The sequence below is a fragment of the Aquarana catesbeiana genome, linkage group LG03, assembly GCF_042186555.1.
Source record: "Aquarana catesbeiana isolate 2022-GZ linkage group LG03, ASM4218655v1, whole genome shotgun sequence".
In the NCBI taxonomy this organism is placed as follows: domain Eukaryota; kingdom Metazoa; phylum Chordata; class Amphibia; order Anura; family Ranidae; genus Aquarana; species Aquarana catesbeiana.
The window spans coordinates 37,964,697-37,986,768 of NC_133326.1; the positions used below are offsets into that span (position 1 = coordinate 37,964,697).

General features: G+C 42.5%; 1 protein-coding gene across 5 annotated transcripts in view; it reads right to left on the reverse strand.

Annotated features, from left to right (window-relative positions):
• NTRK3 (neurotrophic receptor tyrosine kinase 3) overlaps positions 1-22,072 on the reverse strand; it is a 1,063,191-nt gene that overhangs the window by 111,209 nt on the left and 929,910 nt on the right. For all 5 annotated transcript variants that reach the window (XR_012242732.1, XR_012242731.1, XR_012242729.1 and 2 more), the window contains one exon: positions 11,872-12,044. Coding sequence is in view for 1 of the 5 variants with exons in the window: in XM_073618426.1 (XP_073474527.1) it covers positions 11,872-12,044 (173 nt within the window). In the remaining 4 variants the exon portion in view is untranslated. The remainder of the gene's footprint in view (positions 1-11,871; positions 12,045-22,072) is intronic.

Sequence of the window (22,072 nt, forward strand, 5' to 3'; positions counted from 1 at the left end):
TCACATTCTCAGATTAAAATGATCTCTCTAGTCACACAACTATTACAGATATGGTCTGCTTCTATTTAGCATCAACTGAAAAAATGTTTTAAGTCGAACTACAAGAAGGGTCAAGCTGAGTATTTCCTATACTTTTGCTCCATTACTCGGCCCAAAATGACTATTACAGCATTTAACAACTCAGTGTCTTTTCCAAAAGAGGAGATGGTGGCCTCTTAAAAGACTATAAAATGAATTTGTCCGAGTTTAATTGTGACTTTCAATAAAAATTGGAAAAGCAGTAAAATGGAAGAAGCTCACTTTATAACCAGCTTCTCTTGGAACAGCATCATAAATAAAGTTCCAGAGGTTTTATTGCAGTTCATTGTGCCTTGTGGAGAAAACATTGAACAATAAAGGTGACCGATGCAGCAGGGAAGTCATTTTAATTTTAAACTGTCGGCCATGTGGGTGATTAAATGCTCTGGAGGTCTCCTGGGAGGATGCTTCACAAGGTCCCAGCTACTGTCCACATTAGAAGACTAGACGGTTTCAGCCGCCGATGTCAAAAGCTGAAGGAAGTTATTAATGTGAAACAAGAGATGAAATGCAAGTGAAACATCAATGAAAGGAATCACAGTATACAAATAGGAACTTAAAAACATGCATATGATTGCATGACGAATCTTAGTGGGGTCATGTCAAGTTAAGCTCCCTCTTTTCCCCAAAATTGCATTTATAAAAATATTGTCAATAAAAATGTTATTTATTTATTTTTTGCATCACGCAATGCACATGATTATTTTGCAAAAAAATGCAGATATTACAGAAGAGCAGCATATCAACCACTTGACCTCCTATTCAGCACTGTGCTACTTTAACTGGCAATTGCTCGGTCATGCAACATTGTCCCCAAATTAAATTTATATCATTTTTTTTTCACATGAATAAAGCTTTCTTTTGGTGTATTTAATCACCACTAGGCTTTTAATTTCTTGCTATATAAATAAAAAAATACCAAACATTTTGAAAAAGAAAAAAACAAACACATTTTTCTTAGTTTCTGTTATAAAATTTTGCAAACAAATAATCTTTCTTCATAAATTTAGGCCAAAATGTAACCTTCTATATTTCTTTGGTAAAAATAACCCAAATCATGTATATTATTTAGTCTGTGTAAAAGTTATAGAGTTTACAAATTATGGTATATATATATATATATTTGAAAATTAATCAATCCCGATATAGTCCCCCATTAAGATCTATACCAGACCTCTAGGGTAAGGAATGCAATCCCTGAACGCTTTGTTTACAAACAGAATAAGGTAGCTGGGAGCTGCCATTTTGCTGACAATTGAAAAGCACTTTTTGTAAATGTCATTGCTGCTGTAGGTTGTATTGTACAAATGCACACTTCACAGGCAGAGTCAGGGAACCCCCTAGACATGTTATTTACTGGAATTTTGCATTTTTAATTGTTTATGTGAAGCAATACTAAAATCACTGCTTCTAGCCAAATAAACATTTTTTACATTTTTTTTTTACTTTGGTACATGTTGCCCATGACAGTGCCCAGCCCCCCACCCCCATGCCATTTGTTTAAAAATGCCCAAAATGGCCAGAATTGCTTCTTAACATTCAGCTCCTATTAACTTCAGTGGAGTTCAGATTCTGCACCTGAAAGCTAGTCATGTCGCTAAATCCTGCTTAAATCAAACCCAATGTTTGGCTCATCACTATTTGTTTCATGCTCTATTCGAAAACATAAAAACACCCTCTGAGTCCTCCCTTCACCCCAGGGGGCCAGATTGGGAGAGTCCATGCTGGAGAGGTTTGCCAGTGTGTCCAACACCCCTTATCCCCTATCCTTTCCTCCTCCCAATGTCTATTTGGCTGCCAAGTGAGTTATAGGCCTTGTCGGATGTCAAAGAGTCTTCCCCAGTCCTCCCCCTCCCCTGCCTTTTTTTTTCGGTTGTGATTTGTTTATTTCAATTCATGTCATAGACAAGACTTGCTCTTAGGAAATTTTGCTATTGCGGTCATTCAGTAGCCTACTGTTGACAGTTGGATATCCCTTCAGGTATGTTAACATTACCGCTACCTTCCAGGAGTGAGGAGCTAGACACTCCACCTCATAAGAGGCGATTTGTCGATGGGTCATAATCACATCATCCATGCGTCCCCAACCCTCTATACAAGCGGTCTCCAAACTGTGGCCTGGGGCCTCTATGCGGCCCTTTGCTTGCCTTTAACCGGCCTGTGGGGCACCTTACCTTCCACTGATACAAGACACTATTCCTTCCACTGACACCAACAATGAGGCTTAATTCCTGCTACTGACATCAACAATGGGGCATTATTTCTCCCATTGATGCCAATGATGGGGCACTATTCCTCCCATTGATACCAAAGATGGGGCACTATACCTCCCAATGACACCAAAGATGGAGCACTATTCCTCCCCCATTACATGTTTACATGTACTATGGGAGGAATTGTTTGCATTGTTTTCTCCGAATGATGCCGGGACAATTTCTACTTCCAAAGGCCACAGTCCACCCCCCAAAAGTCTGAAGGACAGTAAACCGGCCCTTTGTTGAGAAAGTTTGGGGACCCCTACTCTATATCAATATGTTCTCTGCCATCCCTATTGTTTTCCTATTGATGAAAAAGCCAGCTGCAGATGAATTGAATGTGGTGTTGATGGTTGATTAACGAAAGCAAATAATTGCACTTACTTCCATGCTCTTTGGAGAGTATTAATAAAAGCTCACCACTAGCCCCCCCCAACCCAGAAGAAGCTCAAGCGAAACTAGTCGGTTGTCACGATACAACCACGTGAATGATGCGCTGATGTCACCATTGATGTCGGCTTGTTAGCCCGCACATGCTCATGGGAATCTGCGAATACCACAGCATTCATATTGACTAAGGGATGCTGAGACCACTACGGGACTGGATCACATCAAACTGCACCCGCCGCTGACCTAGTGCCTGACCGGCAACACAGCCACATCCCTGATCCAAATCCAATGGATGTGCAGACGGTAAAGCTACAGCCAGTATCCACGTCCACACTGCTTCCAGGCTGGGTGAGCGGACCTGTTGGTCCATGCACTATACTCCTATGCTGTGTCTTTTTTGTACTGCATTGAACACTGGTCACACTGAGAACAATATCCCATGCTATACGTTGGACTGATATCCTAACCACTGTTACAGTGTTAAATATGTATGACCTTACTGCATCACTACTTCCCAGCTTCACCCTCCTGTGGAAAACTTTGGACTTGGGATACATACTTGCACTACATATGGCACACTAGTGCCTGGAGTTGGTATCCACGGTGGTTATAGGAAAAACGTACCCCCCCCTTCGATTCACTCGCAGAGCCCCCATTTTTGCTCAACCATCCCGTACACTGTGGGAATATTTCTTATCTATGATGTTTCAACAGTGATTTCACCATAGTGTCAGGTGCTTTATTACCCCAGAGATGTTTTGTTGACATATGTATGTGTGGATTTTTATGACGCAGCTGCATCTTGATCAGACAACGTTGTCTATTTTAATACATTTTTTACTGACATGTTGGTGATGGGATTTTTATCCGGTGTATTTTGTATTACCATTTGATATTTTTGTGTAATAAAGTTCCCTTATCTATAAGCTGCATGGTCCCTAGTAATTACTGCAGGTGAGGTTCTCTATTCACCTTTTCCTTTTGTATGCTTAGCTGATTACCAGGATGACACCTTATTGAGGTGAGTTAGCTATTTGAGGGACGCTATGTTTGCTCTCATGCAGAGCCTTTCCAGCCCATACACCCCAGTGAGCTACTGGCTATTCCCTGGTTTTCTTTCCCAAAAAAGTCTACACGCCCCTGTTAAAATGTTGGGTTTCTGTTATGTTAAAAAAATGAGACAAAGATAAATCATTTAAGAACTTTTTCCACCTTTAATGTGAACTATAAACTGTACAACTTAGTTAAACAACAAACTAAAATGCTTTAAGTGAAGGGAAGTAAAAATAAAAAATTAAAATAATATGGTTGCATAAGTGTGCACAGTCTTTTTGGGTATGAGTCTATCAGCATTGCACAGCTTGACTTGGCAATATTTGCCCACTCTTCTTTGCAAAAACACTCCAAATCTGTCAGTTTGCAAGGACATCTCCTGTGCACAGCCCTCTTCAGATAACCCACAGATTTTAAAGTGGATTCAGGTCTGGTCTCTGGCTGGGCCATTCAAAACTTTAATCTTCTTCTGGTGAAGCCATTCCTTACTTGATTTGGATGTATGCTTTTTGCCGTTGTCATGCTGAAAGATGAAGTTCCTCTTCATGATCAGCATTCTAGCAAAAGCCTGAAGGTTTTCTGCCAATATTGACTGGTATTTGAAACTGTTCATAATTCCCTCTACCTTGACTAAGACCCCTGTTCCAGGTAAAGAAAAACAGCCCCAAAGCATGATGCTGCCACCACCATGCTTCACTTTTGGTATGGTATTCTTTTGGTGATGTGCAGTGTTGTTTTTGCGCCAAACGTATCTTTTGGAACTATGGCCAAAAAGTTCAACCTTGGTTTCATCAGACCATAACACATTTTCACACATGCTTTCGGGAGATGTCAGATGTGTTTTTGCAAACTTTATCCGGGCTTGGATGTTTTTCTTCGTAAGAAAAGGCTTCCGTCTTGCCACTCTACACCATAACCTAGACATATGAAGAATATGGGAGATTGTTGTCACATGTACCACACAGCCAGTACTTGCCAGATATTCATGCAGCTCCTTTAATGTTGCTGTAGGCCTTTTGGCAGCCCACCTGACCAGTTTTCTTCTAGTCTTTTCATCAATTTTGGAGGGACGTCCAGTTCTTGGTAGTGTCACTGTTATGCCATATTTTCTCCACTTGATGATGACTGTCCTCACTGTGTTCCATGGTATATCTAATGCATTGGAAATTATTTTGTACCCTCTCCTGACTGATTGGGTACCTTTTAACAACGAGATCCCTCTGATGCTTTGGAAGCTCTCTGCGGACCATGGCTTTTGCTGTAGGACGTGACTAAGGAAATGTCAGGAAAGACCTACTAGAACAGCTGAAATTGTTTTGGGGTTAATCAGAGGCACCTTAAATGATGGCAGGTGTGTACTGACTCCTATTTAACATGAGTTTAAATGTGACTGCTAAATTCTGAACACATCTACATTCCCAGTTATAAGAGGGTATGCACACTTATGCAACCACATTATTTTAGTTTTTTATTTTGCTCCCCCCCCCTAAGTTTTCAGTTTGTTTTTCAATTGAGGTGCACAGTTTAAAGGTCACATTAAGAACTGGTTCACACAGGGGCAACGCAACTCTGGCCGCAACTTTGCGAGGCGACCTGGACACGACCTGAGCGCGCAACACCTCGCAACTTGGGGCGACTTACAAGGCGACTTTAAGTCGCCTCCAGGACAGGCGACTTTCCAGTGGCCAATCAAACAACAATCAGCTCTGTGGGAGGGAGGGGTTTGCCTGAGAAAACAATTTTCTCTTCCTGTATTGTTGCTTCAGTCAAGACACGATCCGACTTTGGAGGCGACTTCCATTGAAATCAATGGGTACAAGTCGCCTAGAAGTCGGATTGAAGTAGTACAGGAATCTTTACTGAAGTCGGTGCGACTTCAGTCGTGTACATTAAAGGGGTTGTAAAGGTAAAATTTTTTTTTTTTAAAAATAACAAACATGTTATACTTACCTTCACTGTGCAGCTCGTTCTGCACAGAGTGGCCCCGAACCTGGTCTTCTGGGGTCCCTCGGCGGCTGTTTCAGCTCCTCCCCGCAAGCATTAACCACCTTAATGCGAGCTCCCTCGCATGGTGGTTAGTGCTTGCGGGCGCACTCCCGTGATACAGCCGGCGGCTATAGCCGCTCACTGTATCACTCGGCCCCGCCCCCCAGCGCGCCGCGTCATTGGATGTGATTGACAGCAGCGCGAGCCAATGGCTGTGCTGCTTCCAATCCATCCACTGTAGCCAATCAGCAGCCAGGGTGAGCGGAGGAATAGATGTCGGGAACGAGAAGCTGACTTTCGAGGCGTCAGGTAAGTAAAACGGGGGGGCTGGGGGCGGCGGTATTGTCAGAAGTTTTTTCACTTTAATGCATAGAATGCATTAAGGTGAAAAAATGTTTACCTTTACAACCCCTTTAAGACTGGTCTCATTGACTAACATGGAATTTGACATGTTGCACGACTTGGGGCGACCAAGGGTGACTTCAAGTCAGATCCAAAGTCGCCCCTGTGTGAATGGGCTCTAAAGGTGGAAAAAGTTGTGAAATGATTTATCTTTGTCTCATTTTTTTTTTACATCACAGAAACCTGACATTCTAACAGGGGAGTGTAGACTTTTTATATCCACTGTAAGGGTAGTCCTTTTTTTGGTTATATCAGCCTTTTTCAATTGTAGTACGCTAGAGAAACCCTTGAAATAATATTCATTTTTTGGGGAACCACAGCTAAAATGAATTCATTGGGGGTCAGTGTAAAAAATGCAGTTTGTATTGTTGACCAGTGGGAAGAAAAGCTACCCTTACAGACAGCTAGAAAAAAATTATTGGTGCCCTGCAACTGGCTATGCCAAGTGGTATTGGCCCTGGAACTATTCAGGCACCACCAATGGGAGGTCAATCAGCCACAGCTCAAGGAACCCCAAGACACCTCTGGAGGAACCCTGGTTGAGAATGGTTGGGGTATATCAAGTGCAAGTTCCAACTTAATTCATTGTTTAAAAACAAAATTACGTAAGTCTTGATTAAAATCATATTTTTAGCTGCTTACAAATGTTGACTAATATATAAATATCTAATAGGAGATATTGTTTTCATCTCGAGGGATTTTTTACAACAAAAAATAAATTGTTTTACAGTACCCCACCTTACACATGACCTAACCAAAGCCATTATAGAGAACAATATAACCAGTGTATCAGTGATTAAAATAGAGACTACTGTCAATGAGAACATTCTCGTGACAACTAGGGATTAATTACTCTATGTTAGAGTCAAAAAATAGTTGTATTAGATTATTTTTCATTAAAACGAAGGAAAAAAAAAACATGTAAATTAATATATTTACAAATGATGTGAAAACCGCAGAGCAGTGTGGTAATGTTACGGCTTCTTGTGCAATTATGCATGTGCTTATCATTCCAAACAAGGAAAATATCAAGGGTCCAATTTACTAAATACCAGGAAGCAACACTCATAATTATTTGAAGAGGTAAGTACCACTCCATATCAAGTTTAAAAACATGATTTCTATGTAATAAGAGAATACCATCAAAGCAAGTGCTTGGAAACCCTATTAATTATCTGTTCAGTGCAGTTTTAACAATTCTGTTAGGTGTGTGTGTGTTCATGAAGAGAATGTATTAATGTGTTTACTCTAGTCTGTCTTTGCTTTGTGATTATGTATTCATGAACTTTTGCAACTAAACCTAAAATAGAGCTAAACATTAAAGCGTAACTAAACTCTCTCAATCACAATTAACTATTTTTAATCCTTATTCTGATAGCATTAGTAAATATATAGAAGCATATATTAACCACTTGCCGACCACTGCATGCCGATATACGTCGGCACAATGGCAGAGGTGGGCAAATGGCTGTACCTGTACATCCCCTTTAATTGGCGGGGCTAGTGGGTGGCGGGCGCGCGTGTACAGCGTGACCGTGAACACGGGTCCCACAGACTCGATGTCCGCCGGGGGGCCCGCGATTGTGTCACAGAGCCGCAGAACGGGGAGATGCCTATGTAAACAAGGCATTTTCCCGTTCTGTCTTGTGACATGACAGGGATCTACTGCTCCCTGTCATTGGGAGCAGTGATCGCTGTCATGTCAGTGGTAGCCCACCCCCCCACAGTTAAAATCACTCCCTAGGACACACTTAACCCCTTGATCGCCCCCTAGTATTTAACCCCTTCCCTGCCAGTGTGATTTACACAGTAATCAGTGCATTTTTATAGCACTGATCGCTGTATAAATGACAATGGTCCCGAAATAGTGTCAAAAGTGTCCGATCTGTCTGCCATAATGTCGCAGTCACAATAAAAATCGCAGATCGCCGCCATTACTAATAAAAAGAAAATAATAATAAAAATGCCATAAAACTATCCCCTATTTTGTAGACGTTATAACTGTTGTGCAAACCAATCAATATACGCTTATTGAGATTTTTTTTACCAAAAATATGTAGAAGAATACATATCGGCCTAAACTGAGCAAAAAATGTGTTTTTTTATATATTTTTGGGGATATTTATTATAGCAAAAGTAAAAAATATTGTTTTTTTTTTCAAAATTGTCGCTCTTTTTTTGTTTATAGGGCAGAAAATAAAAAACGCAGAGGTGATCAAATAGCACCAAAAGAAATCTCTATTTGTGGGAAAAAAAAGGATGTCAATTTTGTTTTGGTGTAACGTCGCACAGCCGCGCAATTGTCAGTTAAAGCGATGCAGTGCCGAATCGCAAAAAGTGCTCTGGTCAGGAAGGGGGCAAAATCTTCCGGGGCGGTTAAATTGACTTGCTTTAACCTTTTGGTTTTTACATTTCTTCAGTTACGGGTTTCTGGCCTAGGCAAAAATGATATCATACATCCCAGGAGTCTTCATGGGCATTTTTTTTTTTTTTTTTCATCTGGAGGGGAGGAAGGCTTTCATAGCTAAGCACACCCTCCTGCCTGCATGCCAGACCAAAGAGCAGATGATTACAGGAAGTAAATGCATACGAAATGTATACGAATCATCTGGCCTAATGCCGCGTACACACGAGCAGACTTGCCAACGGGCTAAACTCCATCGACGTTTCCGACGGAAAGATTTAGAACATGTTCTATATCTGAGTCCGTCGGAAATGCCGACAGAAAAAGTCTGATGGAGCATACACACGGTCGGAATGTCCGATCAAAAGCTCCCATCTGACTTTTTCTGTTGGGAAATCCGGCCGTGTGTACGCGGCATTACTCAAGATGCTCGCAACTAGAAATACTAGGAGGGTGTTCTTCAAAGTGACTTCTCAACAAAATAAAGCATGGATACATGAATGAGTTTGCTTTGCATATTAAAAATGAAATTGTGTTTTCAGTTTGTGCTGCTCAGACACAATTATGTTCCACTTTTAAACACTTCAACACTGCACACTTTCACTCCCTTTCTGCCCAAGCCAATTTTCAACTTGCTATAGCCAGTGGCACTAATTCATAGGGAGAAAAAAAAAAACAGGCTGGTTGTACACAAGTCCATCTATAGACGGACTTGTGTACAACCAGGGTACCCATACATGGATCAAAATTCTGCCAGTCCCTGCTGAACTAGCTGAATTTCATTCCATGTATGGCTGGCTATAGTTTTATTGGAACAAGTTAGGTCAATTCAACTATGTAAAAATTGCCATACCATGAATTCAGCTTTAAATGCATTAAAATGTACCTCATATGCCCTTGTATACTAATGTATAATCAACTATTTTGTATAATTCTAAATAGTACCTTCTATAACAGTGAAAGAAAAAGGAGAAGCTGAATCAGCTTCTCAAAACACGGATTTTATGGGCACAGCACAAGGCAGTCAGTATAAAAAGTAACAATATAATATTTTATTGGATATATATTAAAAAAGAACATTCATAAAAAATGGGGAAGATTAAAAGACACCGTCCATAAAGCAACAAGTCAACAGATACCCGATCCTAGTATGGAGACAAGAAAATTGCGATGTATAATGAGATATATAAGAGTCCATCAATAGGGTCAAACTTAAATGAAATTGCTGCTAGTGTGTTGCTCCATACTCAAAACATCAACACGTTTCGTAAGATATGCTTGCTTCTTCAGGATTGATTGGGTGGGTGCTGGATACAAGGGGAATAAAGGATGTTCACTTAGAGATTAGGGTGTGCCCAGGCACACTTGGCACACCCCCTGCGGGCTCCAGACTTATTCAGCTAACCAGGTCATGTCCAGTGGGTGGTACTTGTCAAACGTGACAGGTGAAAATGTTTTCCAACTGCTTTGTGTATACCCCCCATCTGTTGCCTTTGTAGCTTAAAGTGTTACTAAACCTACAACAGTAAAATCAATCGGCGTGTTTTGCTGAGCCCACCACAGAACCATCTTTGGCCCCTCAGTAGGATTTGATAATAACATAGACATCAAATTATATGATCAATCGGGAAGCAAGGACCGTAAAAGTTTTTAGTGATTACACTTTTTATGATCAGAGGAAATTCAATAAAAATTCAACATGGAACTAGACTATGTGGAGTTTTCTTCTCATATTTTTGGTGCCTGAGGATTTAGTTTGAGGCTCTGATCGAGGACACCATGTGGAGGTAGCATTTGGATATTTGTTGAGGCCTGAAAACTTCAGCGGTTTGGTGAGTTTAAACCCCAGAGGGGAGTGTGACACACTATTTGGAGGAATCTGGTGAAAGGTGCACGTTTTATGGGGCGTACACACGGTCGGACTTTTCGGCTACAAAAGTCCGACAGCCTGTCCGACAGACTTTCGACGGACTTTTGGCAGACTTTTGGCGGACTTGCGGCAGACTTTCTTACGAACGGACTTGCCTACATAAGATCACACAAAAGTCTGACAGATTCGTACGTGATGACGTACACCGGACCAAAATAAGGAAGTTGATAGCCAGTAGCCAATAGCTGCCCTAGCGTGGGTTTTTGTCTGTCGGACTAGCACACAGACGAGCGGATTTCGGGGTCCGTCGTAGTTACGACGTAAAGATTTGAAGCATGTTTCAAATCTAAAGTCCGTCGGATTTGAGGCTTAAAAAGTCCGCTGAAAGTCCGGGGAAGCGCACACACGATCGGATTGACAGCCAGCTTTAGTCCGTCGGCGTCCGTCGGACTTTTGTAGACGAAAAGTCCGACCGTGTGTACGCCCCATTACAGACAACACTAAGATTACAACCTGTGTCTACTACGGACTCTTTCTCATCACCACCTGCTACCCCTATTGTGTTTCTTTCTGTTCACTTATGTCAATAGACATATATTAGCCAGTCATTTTAAATATTGACAGGAGCGCTGCTTTTGATGAATTGCTTGATACTGTGTAGTATTAGGAATTATTTATCTTATGAGAGTAAAATCAGTCTGTATATGCAGTAAAGCATGCTTGTTATACTCACTGTGGAGCCTAAGGGGTTAATCCTCTGGATTGTGTTAAAAAGGCTGTTTGATCCTGTCTTCTCTGATCCTCCCCTTCTTTTACTGTCCCCAATCCATCTGCTGATAGAACAGAGCCCTAGGAGGCACTCTGCACATGCCCAGTTTGGTGTGTATTGCTAGAGACTTTTTTTTCTCTTTTTTGGGAGGGTGCATGTGATCAGCATGGAGCCAATCAGCACTGTCCAGATAGAAATTCAGCGGTCATGAAGCCCCATAGGGCAGTCAGAGGAGAATAAAAACTCCTTCTACACGCTTTAACCAATGCTCAGCCTGACACAAGTCACAAGACTGCTATAGTAGTAGTATGGTAGAAGTCACAAGACTGCTATATACTGCTGATGAGAAAAGGTATTTAGCAGTTTATATTTAATAAAATAACTGCATTTCCATGTTCTGTGTACTGTGGGAGACCAGATATAGTGAATGCAGAGTCCTGGGTTTAGTAACACTTTAAGCAGGAGTAGTTGGGGGGGGGGGTGATAAAAATGCAGCTCAACCACTTGTTTTTACAGGCCACCAACCACAAACAACGTAAACTAAGCCTAAAAATAAGATATTTAGATGGGACACACAACGTTAGTGCTAACTTTCTTTTACAGTACACAGGGTCAAAAAACATTTTTGTCCATACTTCAGCTTTAACTCTGAAATTGAGCTTACCTCAAGAACTTGTTGAGATCTCCATGCTTCATATATTCAAACACCATAATAAGTGGGTCTCCATCACCACAAACTCCATAGAACTTAACGATGTGGTCATGCTGCAGGTTCGTAAGAAGCTCCGCCTCTCTCTGGAAGTCCTTGCGGGCTCCTAGTGTCGGGTCTTTTAAGGCCTTAAAGACAAAAAAGTAAATATCATCACCTATAAGGATTTATTCAGAAAAAAGACTCTTGGGTCATGAAACAACACATTTTTTCTAGGCCCTGCTATGGGTTCAAACAACTAATAGCATACACATATTTCGCATTGCTGCAATTGTTAGGAGTTTTATTTTATTTTGATAATGTCTCCAAGAGCACAAGTTCCTACCACATTCCTGCATTTGCTAGAACACTATCCCACTTCCCGAGGCCAAACCCTCCACCAAACTGTGCCCCACACCATGCCAGAGGCCTCCACATGACATTCCCAGTCCATGACCTTTATATCCCAAGGAAGGAATGTCCAAACATAGATCACATGAGTAGAATTGCTGTACTCTACTGAGGTCATCTAAGGAATGGCATAACGATCACATTACATCAACATACATTCCAGAGTCGCTTGAAAATATATAGTCACATTAAGTGGACAGTCTGCAGTAGTCCCATGTGAAAGGAAATGCACCACTTTTAGCAAACATCTCCCGTCTCTCCTAACACCCAGTGTCATTAGTACTCACAGTACAGAGATCTTTTTAGACACCTCCTCTATAGGAACACATCTCCTGGGACCCTGCAGGGGAAAAATCCTCACTCAGGGAACTCTTGGCCTAAAAGGCCTTTTGCAATCTGCCCTAGCCCTTACCTCCATAAGGGCAGAAAGTCTACAACCCGCTCTCCTGGGTGCAGGTCTACTCTTACCTGGCCTCCTGGCCTGTCCAGGGCCCTCCACGTGCTGCTTACATCTTACATCTGTGCTGGTGTGAGGTGTTTGGCTCCCATGCCTCAAGTGCACTAGTGCTCCTTCCAAACTGGCCTATAATTGGGCAATGACTCACCGTGACACCACTGCAGGAGGGCTCTACCTCTCTGAATACCGAACATTATGGGGCTGGAAATTCGAGCGCCCACAGAAACGCGCCATGTTGAACGGCGAGACCATCAATGCACTGCGAGATCGCAGCCGGTGACGTAAACAGTGACCCCTACCCTTCTGATGTTATGTGACATCACATGATGTCAGAAGGGGCGGATGAGGCCCTTGCCCCCATCAACCAGTGTCCTACCAAGTGTGGGATAAGGACAGAGTGCAGGCTGCTCCCAACCACCCGGCATGGATGGTGTATGCCATATCTGAGGCATACAGTGTCAGAGGCTGGCTCCGAGGCCCACCGAAGGCTCTACTCCCCCGGCCAGCCACGACTGAGCCACCCCGGCTCCCCCCCCTGCAGCCCCCTGTGGGCCAGTTCCGGAATCTCGAGTTGGTGCAGCAGGTGCTGTCCAACCCGCCCTTGATCGGTGCTTCAGCCTGGGATGGGGGTCTGGAGGAGGCTAAGTATAGAGGGAGACTGGGAGAAGGACCGAGTCCATGCATGGGCCTCTAGGTTGAAATGCCCCTGGGCCAAGATTTGCCAGTCAGCCCTTGTTGCATGTTATATTAATCTTTGCAAAACCCCTTCACAAGTATCCCTTTAAAAATAAATATTCCTATAGCTGTGTTGTGGAATTATCTACAGTTACATTTTCCTCCAGCATTTATGTAATATCTGAATCCACTTTTTTCCTCCAATTAAAACATATCATCATTTGTTTTACAGCATATGAGATACGGAGCCGCATCCTGGAATTTAGAACGTGTTAGGAATACGCTCCATCCTGTCCTGGAGACACTCACTCTCCAAAGAGTACAATTCAGATTTATTGTATTCATAATCTTAAAACGCATCGACTCTCGCAGTCTTATTTGGCAGTTTGTATTCTTCTTGGAATTGCTTTTTATTTCCATAAAAGTCTCTGAGATGCCAGAAATCCACACTTCACTAAGTATCATATTTTCATATAGTTTTATGCTGATTTGGATCATGATCTGTGAAAGTACATTTTTAATCCCAGCCCTAAATCTGTCAAGAGTGAGACTACATAAAGTGAGTTGATTTTCTTTACAAACTTACTGCTCCAGGGCACCAGAGTCTATTACTTTGCAGAGCCGTAACTGGGCTGTCCAGTGGTTAAAGCTGAACATCAGAAAAACAGCTAAATACATCGATTGAATACATATAAAGGAGCTGTTTTATCAAAGGATTGGTATTTCTGTCTATCCAGTCCTGAGATTTGCACAGCTCTGCTACACAGCATAACCATGTCTTGCAGGGGAGGAGAGCTGATACAGTTAAAGCTTTTTTGCCCATACTCCTGTGGGTGACAGAAGTGCACTTATTTCTGCACTCCTATGGCCCTCATTCAGCTGAAAACAGAGCCGGTCCAGGTCCATCGAACATTGTTCTGATTCTTCCTGGGAGCTCTGCAGAAAAAAGAGGGAGAAGAGTGGGGATTTCAAAGTGGGGATTTTTTTCTTTTCTTTTTTTTTCTGAAAAGGTGAACTAACACTTTAATACCAAGTAATACCTACATTAAAGCAAGAAACTGCTGAGCTAATTACTAAACGAGCTAATCCTAGTAAGGATGTGTACATGTGAAAGCCCCAGTCAACACCCACTGACGCGTTTCGTCTCTATGATTAACCAGTTGCCGACCGCCCTATAGCAGTTTTACTGCTACAGGGCAGCCACACTTGTATATATACATGATCCTGCACTTCCAAGTAGCAGGCGCGAATGCGCGCCACCAGCGGCTTGCTCACACTACGATTCTACCAGTGGTGGCCTGTAATGCAGGGCACAGGGGCGCCGACCTCCTATCCATGCGTTCGGCCCCCATAATCTACATGTGGGGCGCTGGACGCATGGATTCCAATGGGGGCTTTTTTTTTAAAACACGTGATTAGAGCCAGAGGCTCTTATAGGCTTCAAAAACGGGTGGGCTGGGGGCGAAGAGCACTGCGCCCAGAGCTCACCCGCTTATGTGAAAATAGTGAATGAATATTCGCTATTGTCACTAAAATTCAGGAAGCAGCTTCTGAGACCCGATTGGCCAGGGAGTCTTAGGACCCCCAATCATGGCTCAGGACACTCTCTAGTTCAGCCCTGAGGAGAATGGAGAGGAGAATGGGCTGGCTCTTCAGGTTAATCTCTCCTAAGTTTAGTCTCTGTTGCCGGTTAGTCTCTCCAATACTTGCGGCGATGTCACCACTTTCCCCCGTCCGCTGTTCATCTCCCTCGTGGGGGGAGGGGTTTGTGGTGATCTCCGCCTTCCTGGCAGCCATTCGTCTCCCGCCAGGGGGTGTTTTTGCTGCGATCGTCCGGCGCTTGTCTCCAATGGGGGGGTTTGCTTGCAACGATCGTCCGCCCAGAGAGGGAGCTGGTGTTAGTTTTCTGCCCTCCCAAAATATTTACCACCAGCCGCCACTGGATTCTACACAGTGGGAGCCAATCAGTGGGTCCCGCGGACTCAATGTGTGCCGGCACCCACTGATCGTTCGCTACACAGGCAGAATGGCAGTCTGCCTATGTAAACATGGCAGATTGCTGTTCTGTCAGTAAGGAAGGCATGGATCCTGTGTTCCTTCCCCTAGTAAAAGCACCTCCCAAACTACACTTAAGCACTAGTTAGGCACACAGTTAACCCTCTGATCGCCCCTTTCCAGCCAGTGTCATTAGTACAGTGACAGTGCATATTTTTAGCACTGACCACTGTATTAGTGTCACTGGTCCCCAAAAAAGTGTCAAAAGTGTCAGTTAGTGTCCAATTTGTCCACCACAATATTGCAGTCCCGCTAGAAGTCGCTGATCACCACCATTACTAGTAAAAATACATAAATAAATAAAAATTCCATAAATATATCCCATAGTTTGTAGACACTATAACTTTTGCACAAACCAATCAATATACACTTATTGGGATTTTTGTTACCAAAAATATGTAGCAGAATACATATTGGCCTAAATTTGATTTTTGATGTTTTACCTTTATTTATTGGATATGTTATATAGCAGGAAGTAAAAAATTCTGTGTTTTTTTTAAATTGTCTGTCATTTTTTGTTTAAAGCACAAAAAAAAAAAAAAACGCAGATTAATACCACTAAAAGAAAGCTCTATTTATGGGAAAAAATTGCATACATTTCATTTGGGTACAGCATGTGAAAGCCCCAGTCAATGTTGCTCCTCAGAGCACACCCACTAACGCGTTTCGTCTCTATGATTAACCAGTTGCCGACTGCCCTATAGCAGTAAAAATACATAAATAAATAAAAATTCCATAAATATATCCCATAGTTTGTAGACACTATAACTTTTGCGCAAACCAATCAATATACACTTATTGGAATTTTTGTTACCAAAAATATGTAGCAGAATACATATTGGCCTAAATTTGATTTTTGATTTTTTACCTTTTTTTATTGGATATGTTATATAGCAGGAAGTAAAAAATTCTGTGTTTTTTTTAAATTGTCTGTCATTTTTTGTTTAAAGCACAAAAAAAAAAACGCAGATTAATACCACTAAAAGAAAGCTCTATTTGTGGGAAAAAATTGCATACATTTTATTTGGGTACAGCATCGCATGACCGCGCAATTGTCAGTTAAAGTATCGCAAAAAATAACCTGGTCATGAAGGGGGGTAAACCTTCTGGAGCAGAAGTGATTAAGCCCCGTGAGCAGGGGGGAAACATATTAGTGGGCGTGGTCTGAGGGGCGGCAGTGACTGAGGCTTTCACATGTACACATCCTTACTAGGATCAGCTACAGCAGGGATCTACTTTGCCGTGAGGCCACCAATAAATGTCCTCCCCTTTGCACGCTCCCTGCGCGCCCCCTGCAGAGTCAATGAGACTCGGGTGATCACACCGACCCCTTACCACATGATCAGCTGTCAGCCAATGACAGCTGATCATGTGATGTAAACAGAAGATCGGTAATTGGGGTTTTTTCCTCAGAGAAAAAAAAAGACGATCACCAGCTTCGGTGCAAGGGACAACGGTCCCGAAGAGGAACCGGCGAAGCCGCCTCATCTGTGCCCACCAATACCACCTTCCAGTGCCACCTGCCAGGGCCCACACAGTGCCATGAATCAGCATAAGTGCCAGCAATTAGTGACACCTATCAATGCCAACAAGTGCCACCTATCAATGCCCACCAGTGGTGCCAATCAGTGCCTCATCAGTGCCACCTAGCAGTGCTGCCTATCAGTGTCACCTACCAGTGCTGATCAGTGCTCATCACTGCCACCCATCAGTGCCCATCACTGCCACCTATTGGTGCCCATCACTGCCACCTATCAGTGCACATCAGTGCCAGCTATCAATGCCCTTCAGTGCCACCCATCAGTGCCACCCATCAGTGCCCACCAGTGTCACCTATCAGTGCCCACCAGTGCCGCCTCATCAGTGCCCACCAGTGCCACCTTTTAGTGGCCATCAGTGCCGCCTATTAGTGGCCATCAGTGCCCATCAATGCAGCCTCATCAGCATACATCAAAGAAGGAGAAAAATTACCTGTTTGCAAAGTTTATTAACAAAATATAAAACGGTTTTGTATTTTTTTTTTTTTTTAATTTGGTCTTTTTAAAAAATTTTTAACAAAAAATAAAAAACCCAGAGGTGATCAAATACCACCAAAAGAAAGCTCTATTTGTGGGAAAAAATGATAAAAATTCCATTTGGGTACAGTTGTATGACCGTGCAATTTTCGTTCAAAGAGTGACAGCGCTAAAAGCTGAAAATTGGTCTGGGCAGGAGGGGGGTTTAGGTGCCCAGTAAGCAAGTGGTTTTAAAAAAAAATGTATTGGATTAATGTACACACAGCTGAATGTGTTTTTTTTTTATATTGGATCTGCCTGAAATTCAGCTTTAGAGGCACTTCTATATCAAGTGCTTGGAACAAAATGTACATTGTAGAGTGTTAATTATAGAACTGCTATAATAAAACAACTTCATATACTATCATTATTATTATAAATGTACAAGTCAGGTAAATAGATTCCACAACCTGAGTTTTCTGTTTTTGAGGGGGAGTATGCATAATTTAAAATAATGAGATGCCACTAGTATGTTCCATCTTGTTTTACAGCAATTAAAAAGTTATCTTCTTTGTCTAGTCTTTATAAACACTTCAGCCTTTTGAATTTGTAATTGTGTTTAAGCCTTTATACTGTAGATGGCTGCAGGACCAACAATTTAAATATGGCACATATAAAAGGCAAAAGTTAATGCGGCACTCTAATTCAGTGGTCTCCAAACTGTGGCCCGGGGGGCCTATGAGGCCCTTTGCTTGCCTTTATCGAGCCCTTGGGGCAATATTTCTCCCACTGACACCAACAATGGGACACTATTTCTCCCACTTGTACCAACAATAGGGGATAATTCCTGCCACTGAAACCAACAATGGAGCACGAGGGGGTTATTTACTAAAGGCAAATCCACTTTGCACTACAAGTGCAAACTACAAGTGCAAAGTGCACTTGAAATTGCTCTGAAAGTGCACTTGGAAGTGCAGTCGCTGTAGATCCGAGGGGGCATGCAAGGAAATTAAAAACAGCATTTTAGCTTGCCCATGATTGGATGATAAAATCGGGAGAGCTTCCCCTCATTTCAGGTCTACCCCTCAGATTTACAGCGACTGCACTTCCAAGTGCACTTTCAGTGCAATTTCAAATGCACTTTGCACTTGTAGTGTACAGTAGATTTGTCTTTCGTAAATAACCCCTTTTATCTCCTACTAGACATGTGCAGTTCGTTTCGTTCTGAATTAATATTCAGACAAATGTTTCATTATTCAGAGATTCAGATATATCCAAATTACAGTATAAACAAAGTTTACCGAATTCTCTGATCAAAATGAAATTTGAATCAAATTTTACATTGAATTCCATTCGAATTCGGAGTGTAAATGAAATTAAAAAAATCAAGTCTCATTGTTGCAGTCAGTGGCACCTATCTGCTGATTTTATCATCCAATCATGTACAAGCAAAAATGCTGTTTTTTTTTTATTTTCCTTGAATGTTCCCTTCGGATCTACAGCGACTGCACTTCCAGGTGCACTTCCAAGTGCACTTGCAGTGCACTTGTAGTGCAAAGTGGATTTGCCTTTCGTAAATAACCCTCACTATTTCTTCCACTGACACCAACAATGGGGAACTATTCTTTCCACTGGTACCAACAATTAAGTACTACTTCTCCCACTGACACCAACAATGAGAAAAGGTGTCTTCCACTGACACCAACAATGGGGCTTTGGATAGGCTGGGTGTCTGGGCTCACTTTGCCTCTGATTCCACCCACGGCTGTCCCTGTGCGTCAGCAGGCCCGGGGGGCGAGGCTCCGGCTAGGGGGGAGGGGGTGTCCTGGGGTGCCTCCCATTTTGGGAGGATTGGCTCTCCTTAGTTAGGAATGCCTCCTCCTCCCTGCGATTTTCCCCCCTTCAATCCAGAGCTGCCTTTATAAAGGCTTAGGCTCTGCTTGGTTTCAGTGCCATTTTGGCAGCTCAGCTGCATGAACACTGCTCGTCCTTGGTGGTATACATATATGATAATGTGTGTTTTACAATCTATGTACTTTTCCTTGTAATACATTTTCTTACATTCCATACCTTGGTGTTGTGACTCGTTAAAGTCCCATGGGCTATAGATAGTTGTGGTGTATGTACTAATTGGGACTAAGACACAATCCTGTTACCCACTTCATACCAGCGTCTTTTGCATGAGGATCGGGATTGCTCTGTGCAAATTCGCTGCATAGAGCAGGTAAGTATAACATGTTTGTTTTCTTTTTTTTAACTGCCTTTAATACCACTTTAAAAGAAGGTAATGAACAGCATGGTATATTAAGCCTCCATGGCCATTTCCACAGTTAGGGTCCACTTGTAAAAGAGTACTCACAATCCCACATACTCATAAAAACTAAAGAGACTTTACAGCGCTTGTTTATTTTATTAGAATACCATTATATGCACTCACATCCACAAAAACAATGCATCAAGGAAACCCTCCCGGTTACCAGACTGCAATCCTGATCCTCCTGACAGCAGGACCAGCGTGATGACGTCATAGGTGCCTCCCTTCTGACGTGTTGCGTCCTTTTGGACATTCTCAAAGATCCAGACTTTTTGAGGTTACCCCCTTCTTCAAGGTTCAAGCAGTAAATCTTCAAGGTCCAAGAAGTACTGTTTGGACCTTAAAGAAGAGAGTATATCCTGAAAGCTTGTCCTGAAAATGCGAATGTTAGTGCAGATTAAAAAAAAAAAAAGCACAAACAGTATTCAGCTGTTTCTATATAAAGATCCATGCCTGGCTACAATCCCATAGTATTCTAAAAAAGATAAGTGGCTGATTTAAGAAAAAACATTTTCTTACTAATAGCAATCAATTTGGTTCCCAGCACAGATCATAGAATAAAGATCTAAAGCCTGAATTGCTGCTATGTGCCTGGCCACAGATTGTACTTTCCTAGAACACCCCAGTCTATGCGTTACCCTAAAGCACAAACTGCCAGTGCAGTAAAATGACATGAAAGCACCCAGCGGTGTACGATGATACAAAACTGACGATTATTTAGTAGAAATATCAAAGAGGAAGCAAAATAACAAGCAAGAAACAGCGAGTAATGGTAGTGGTCGTTTTTTGTTATTGTCTTTAAACTCTCACTGTGTCATTCTCAATATGTTATCTCTGTGAAGCTTGTAATTTAATAAACAAAAGATCAATAATATTTGCCGTTGTAAGTAAGAAAGCTGACTACCAAGCAGTTCTTTTTAATTATTAATCATTGTGTGGAACCGGGAGCCCTAATGACAGTAACATGCTATTCAGTGCTAGCAGGGCGTAAGCCGTGAAATGCAAAATAAAGTAGGCCCTGGTTACACAGAGGAATATCTGTGATCCTGATTAGACAGAGGGGAGCGTTCAGAGGATGAGAACATCAGTCAGCATTGTTCATCTGAAGATTCCCCGCAATGTAGAGAAACTTCAGAGCATCACATTGCTGTCGTCAGCTCTCCTCTCCAAAGCGGAATACTGGGACCCTAGTGGTCCCACAAACCGTGTTATACTGCTGTCAGATGGATCATACACTACTTTGGGGTTGATTTTCTAAAGTTGAACAGGATGTTTAATTTGTAAAGGAATAGTCAGTTTGCTAGGATTTGTTTTTCAAGATTAGTGAATGTGGTGAAAATTCACTTTGCAAATAATACCCATCAAAATTCACATTGCAAAGAATTCATTGCCATCTTCTCTCCTTGTGTAGCAATAACTCTCGGTGGAGCTGCTGGTTTAAAGTGGGCTGTTACCGTCACCTTCGCTACCTTTATTTCACCAGAACCGGGTCTAGGGTCCCGTTGAGTTTACCACCATACAATGCAGGCACCGAACACTTGAGTATCTTTTCCAATGCTTTAATAAACTTGAGTTGCAGGAAGTAGCAGGAAAGAGGTAGAAGGAAAGTTGCAGGGAAGCTCAAATACATTTTCTTAACGTAACTTTAGGAATGGAAAGCTTGTAGCTGATTACACTTTCTCTGTAGAATTAAATCTTTGCCCGCCTGGATAGGGTTCTCTCACCAACCTAGCAGCCAGCATGCAGCACAAACAAAAGTCTCTGCCACAGACTTGATTGGAACAAAACCTGTACGATCCTCTGCCACAGGATGTAATGGTTTACGGTGAACAGCAAACACAGCACTAGAACCTTTAAGCCAACCTGGCAGTACTATGCGGTAAGATTACTTTAGGATACGTCCTCCAACTGAGTCACCAGGCCCCTCTCCAGACCAGCACTCTGCATGATCCTTCCATGACGGGTCCTCCCCTGGGATCTTCTCAGTTGTCCAGCTTCTTCACACAGGATAGACAGCCCAGGACCATTCCTCTGCTGCTGTGGTAGGCCCCAGACAGGCTTCTGGGCCCACCCACACGCCGCAGCGATGTGGGCCTCCCGATCAGAGGACCATAAAGTAGTACTCTTAGCGCATACCTGTCGGCCAGGAGGGCCAGCAGGTGGATGGAAAACAACCTCAAAACATGGCGTCTGTCCCATAAATACCCTCTCTCAGGATGCAACTCGGAGGACCTCCTCCACCGAGTTATCCCCAGGACAGAGGAGCACTCA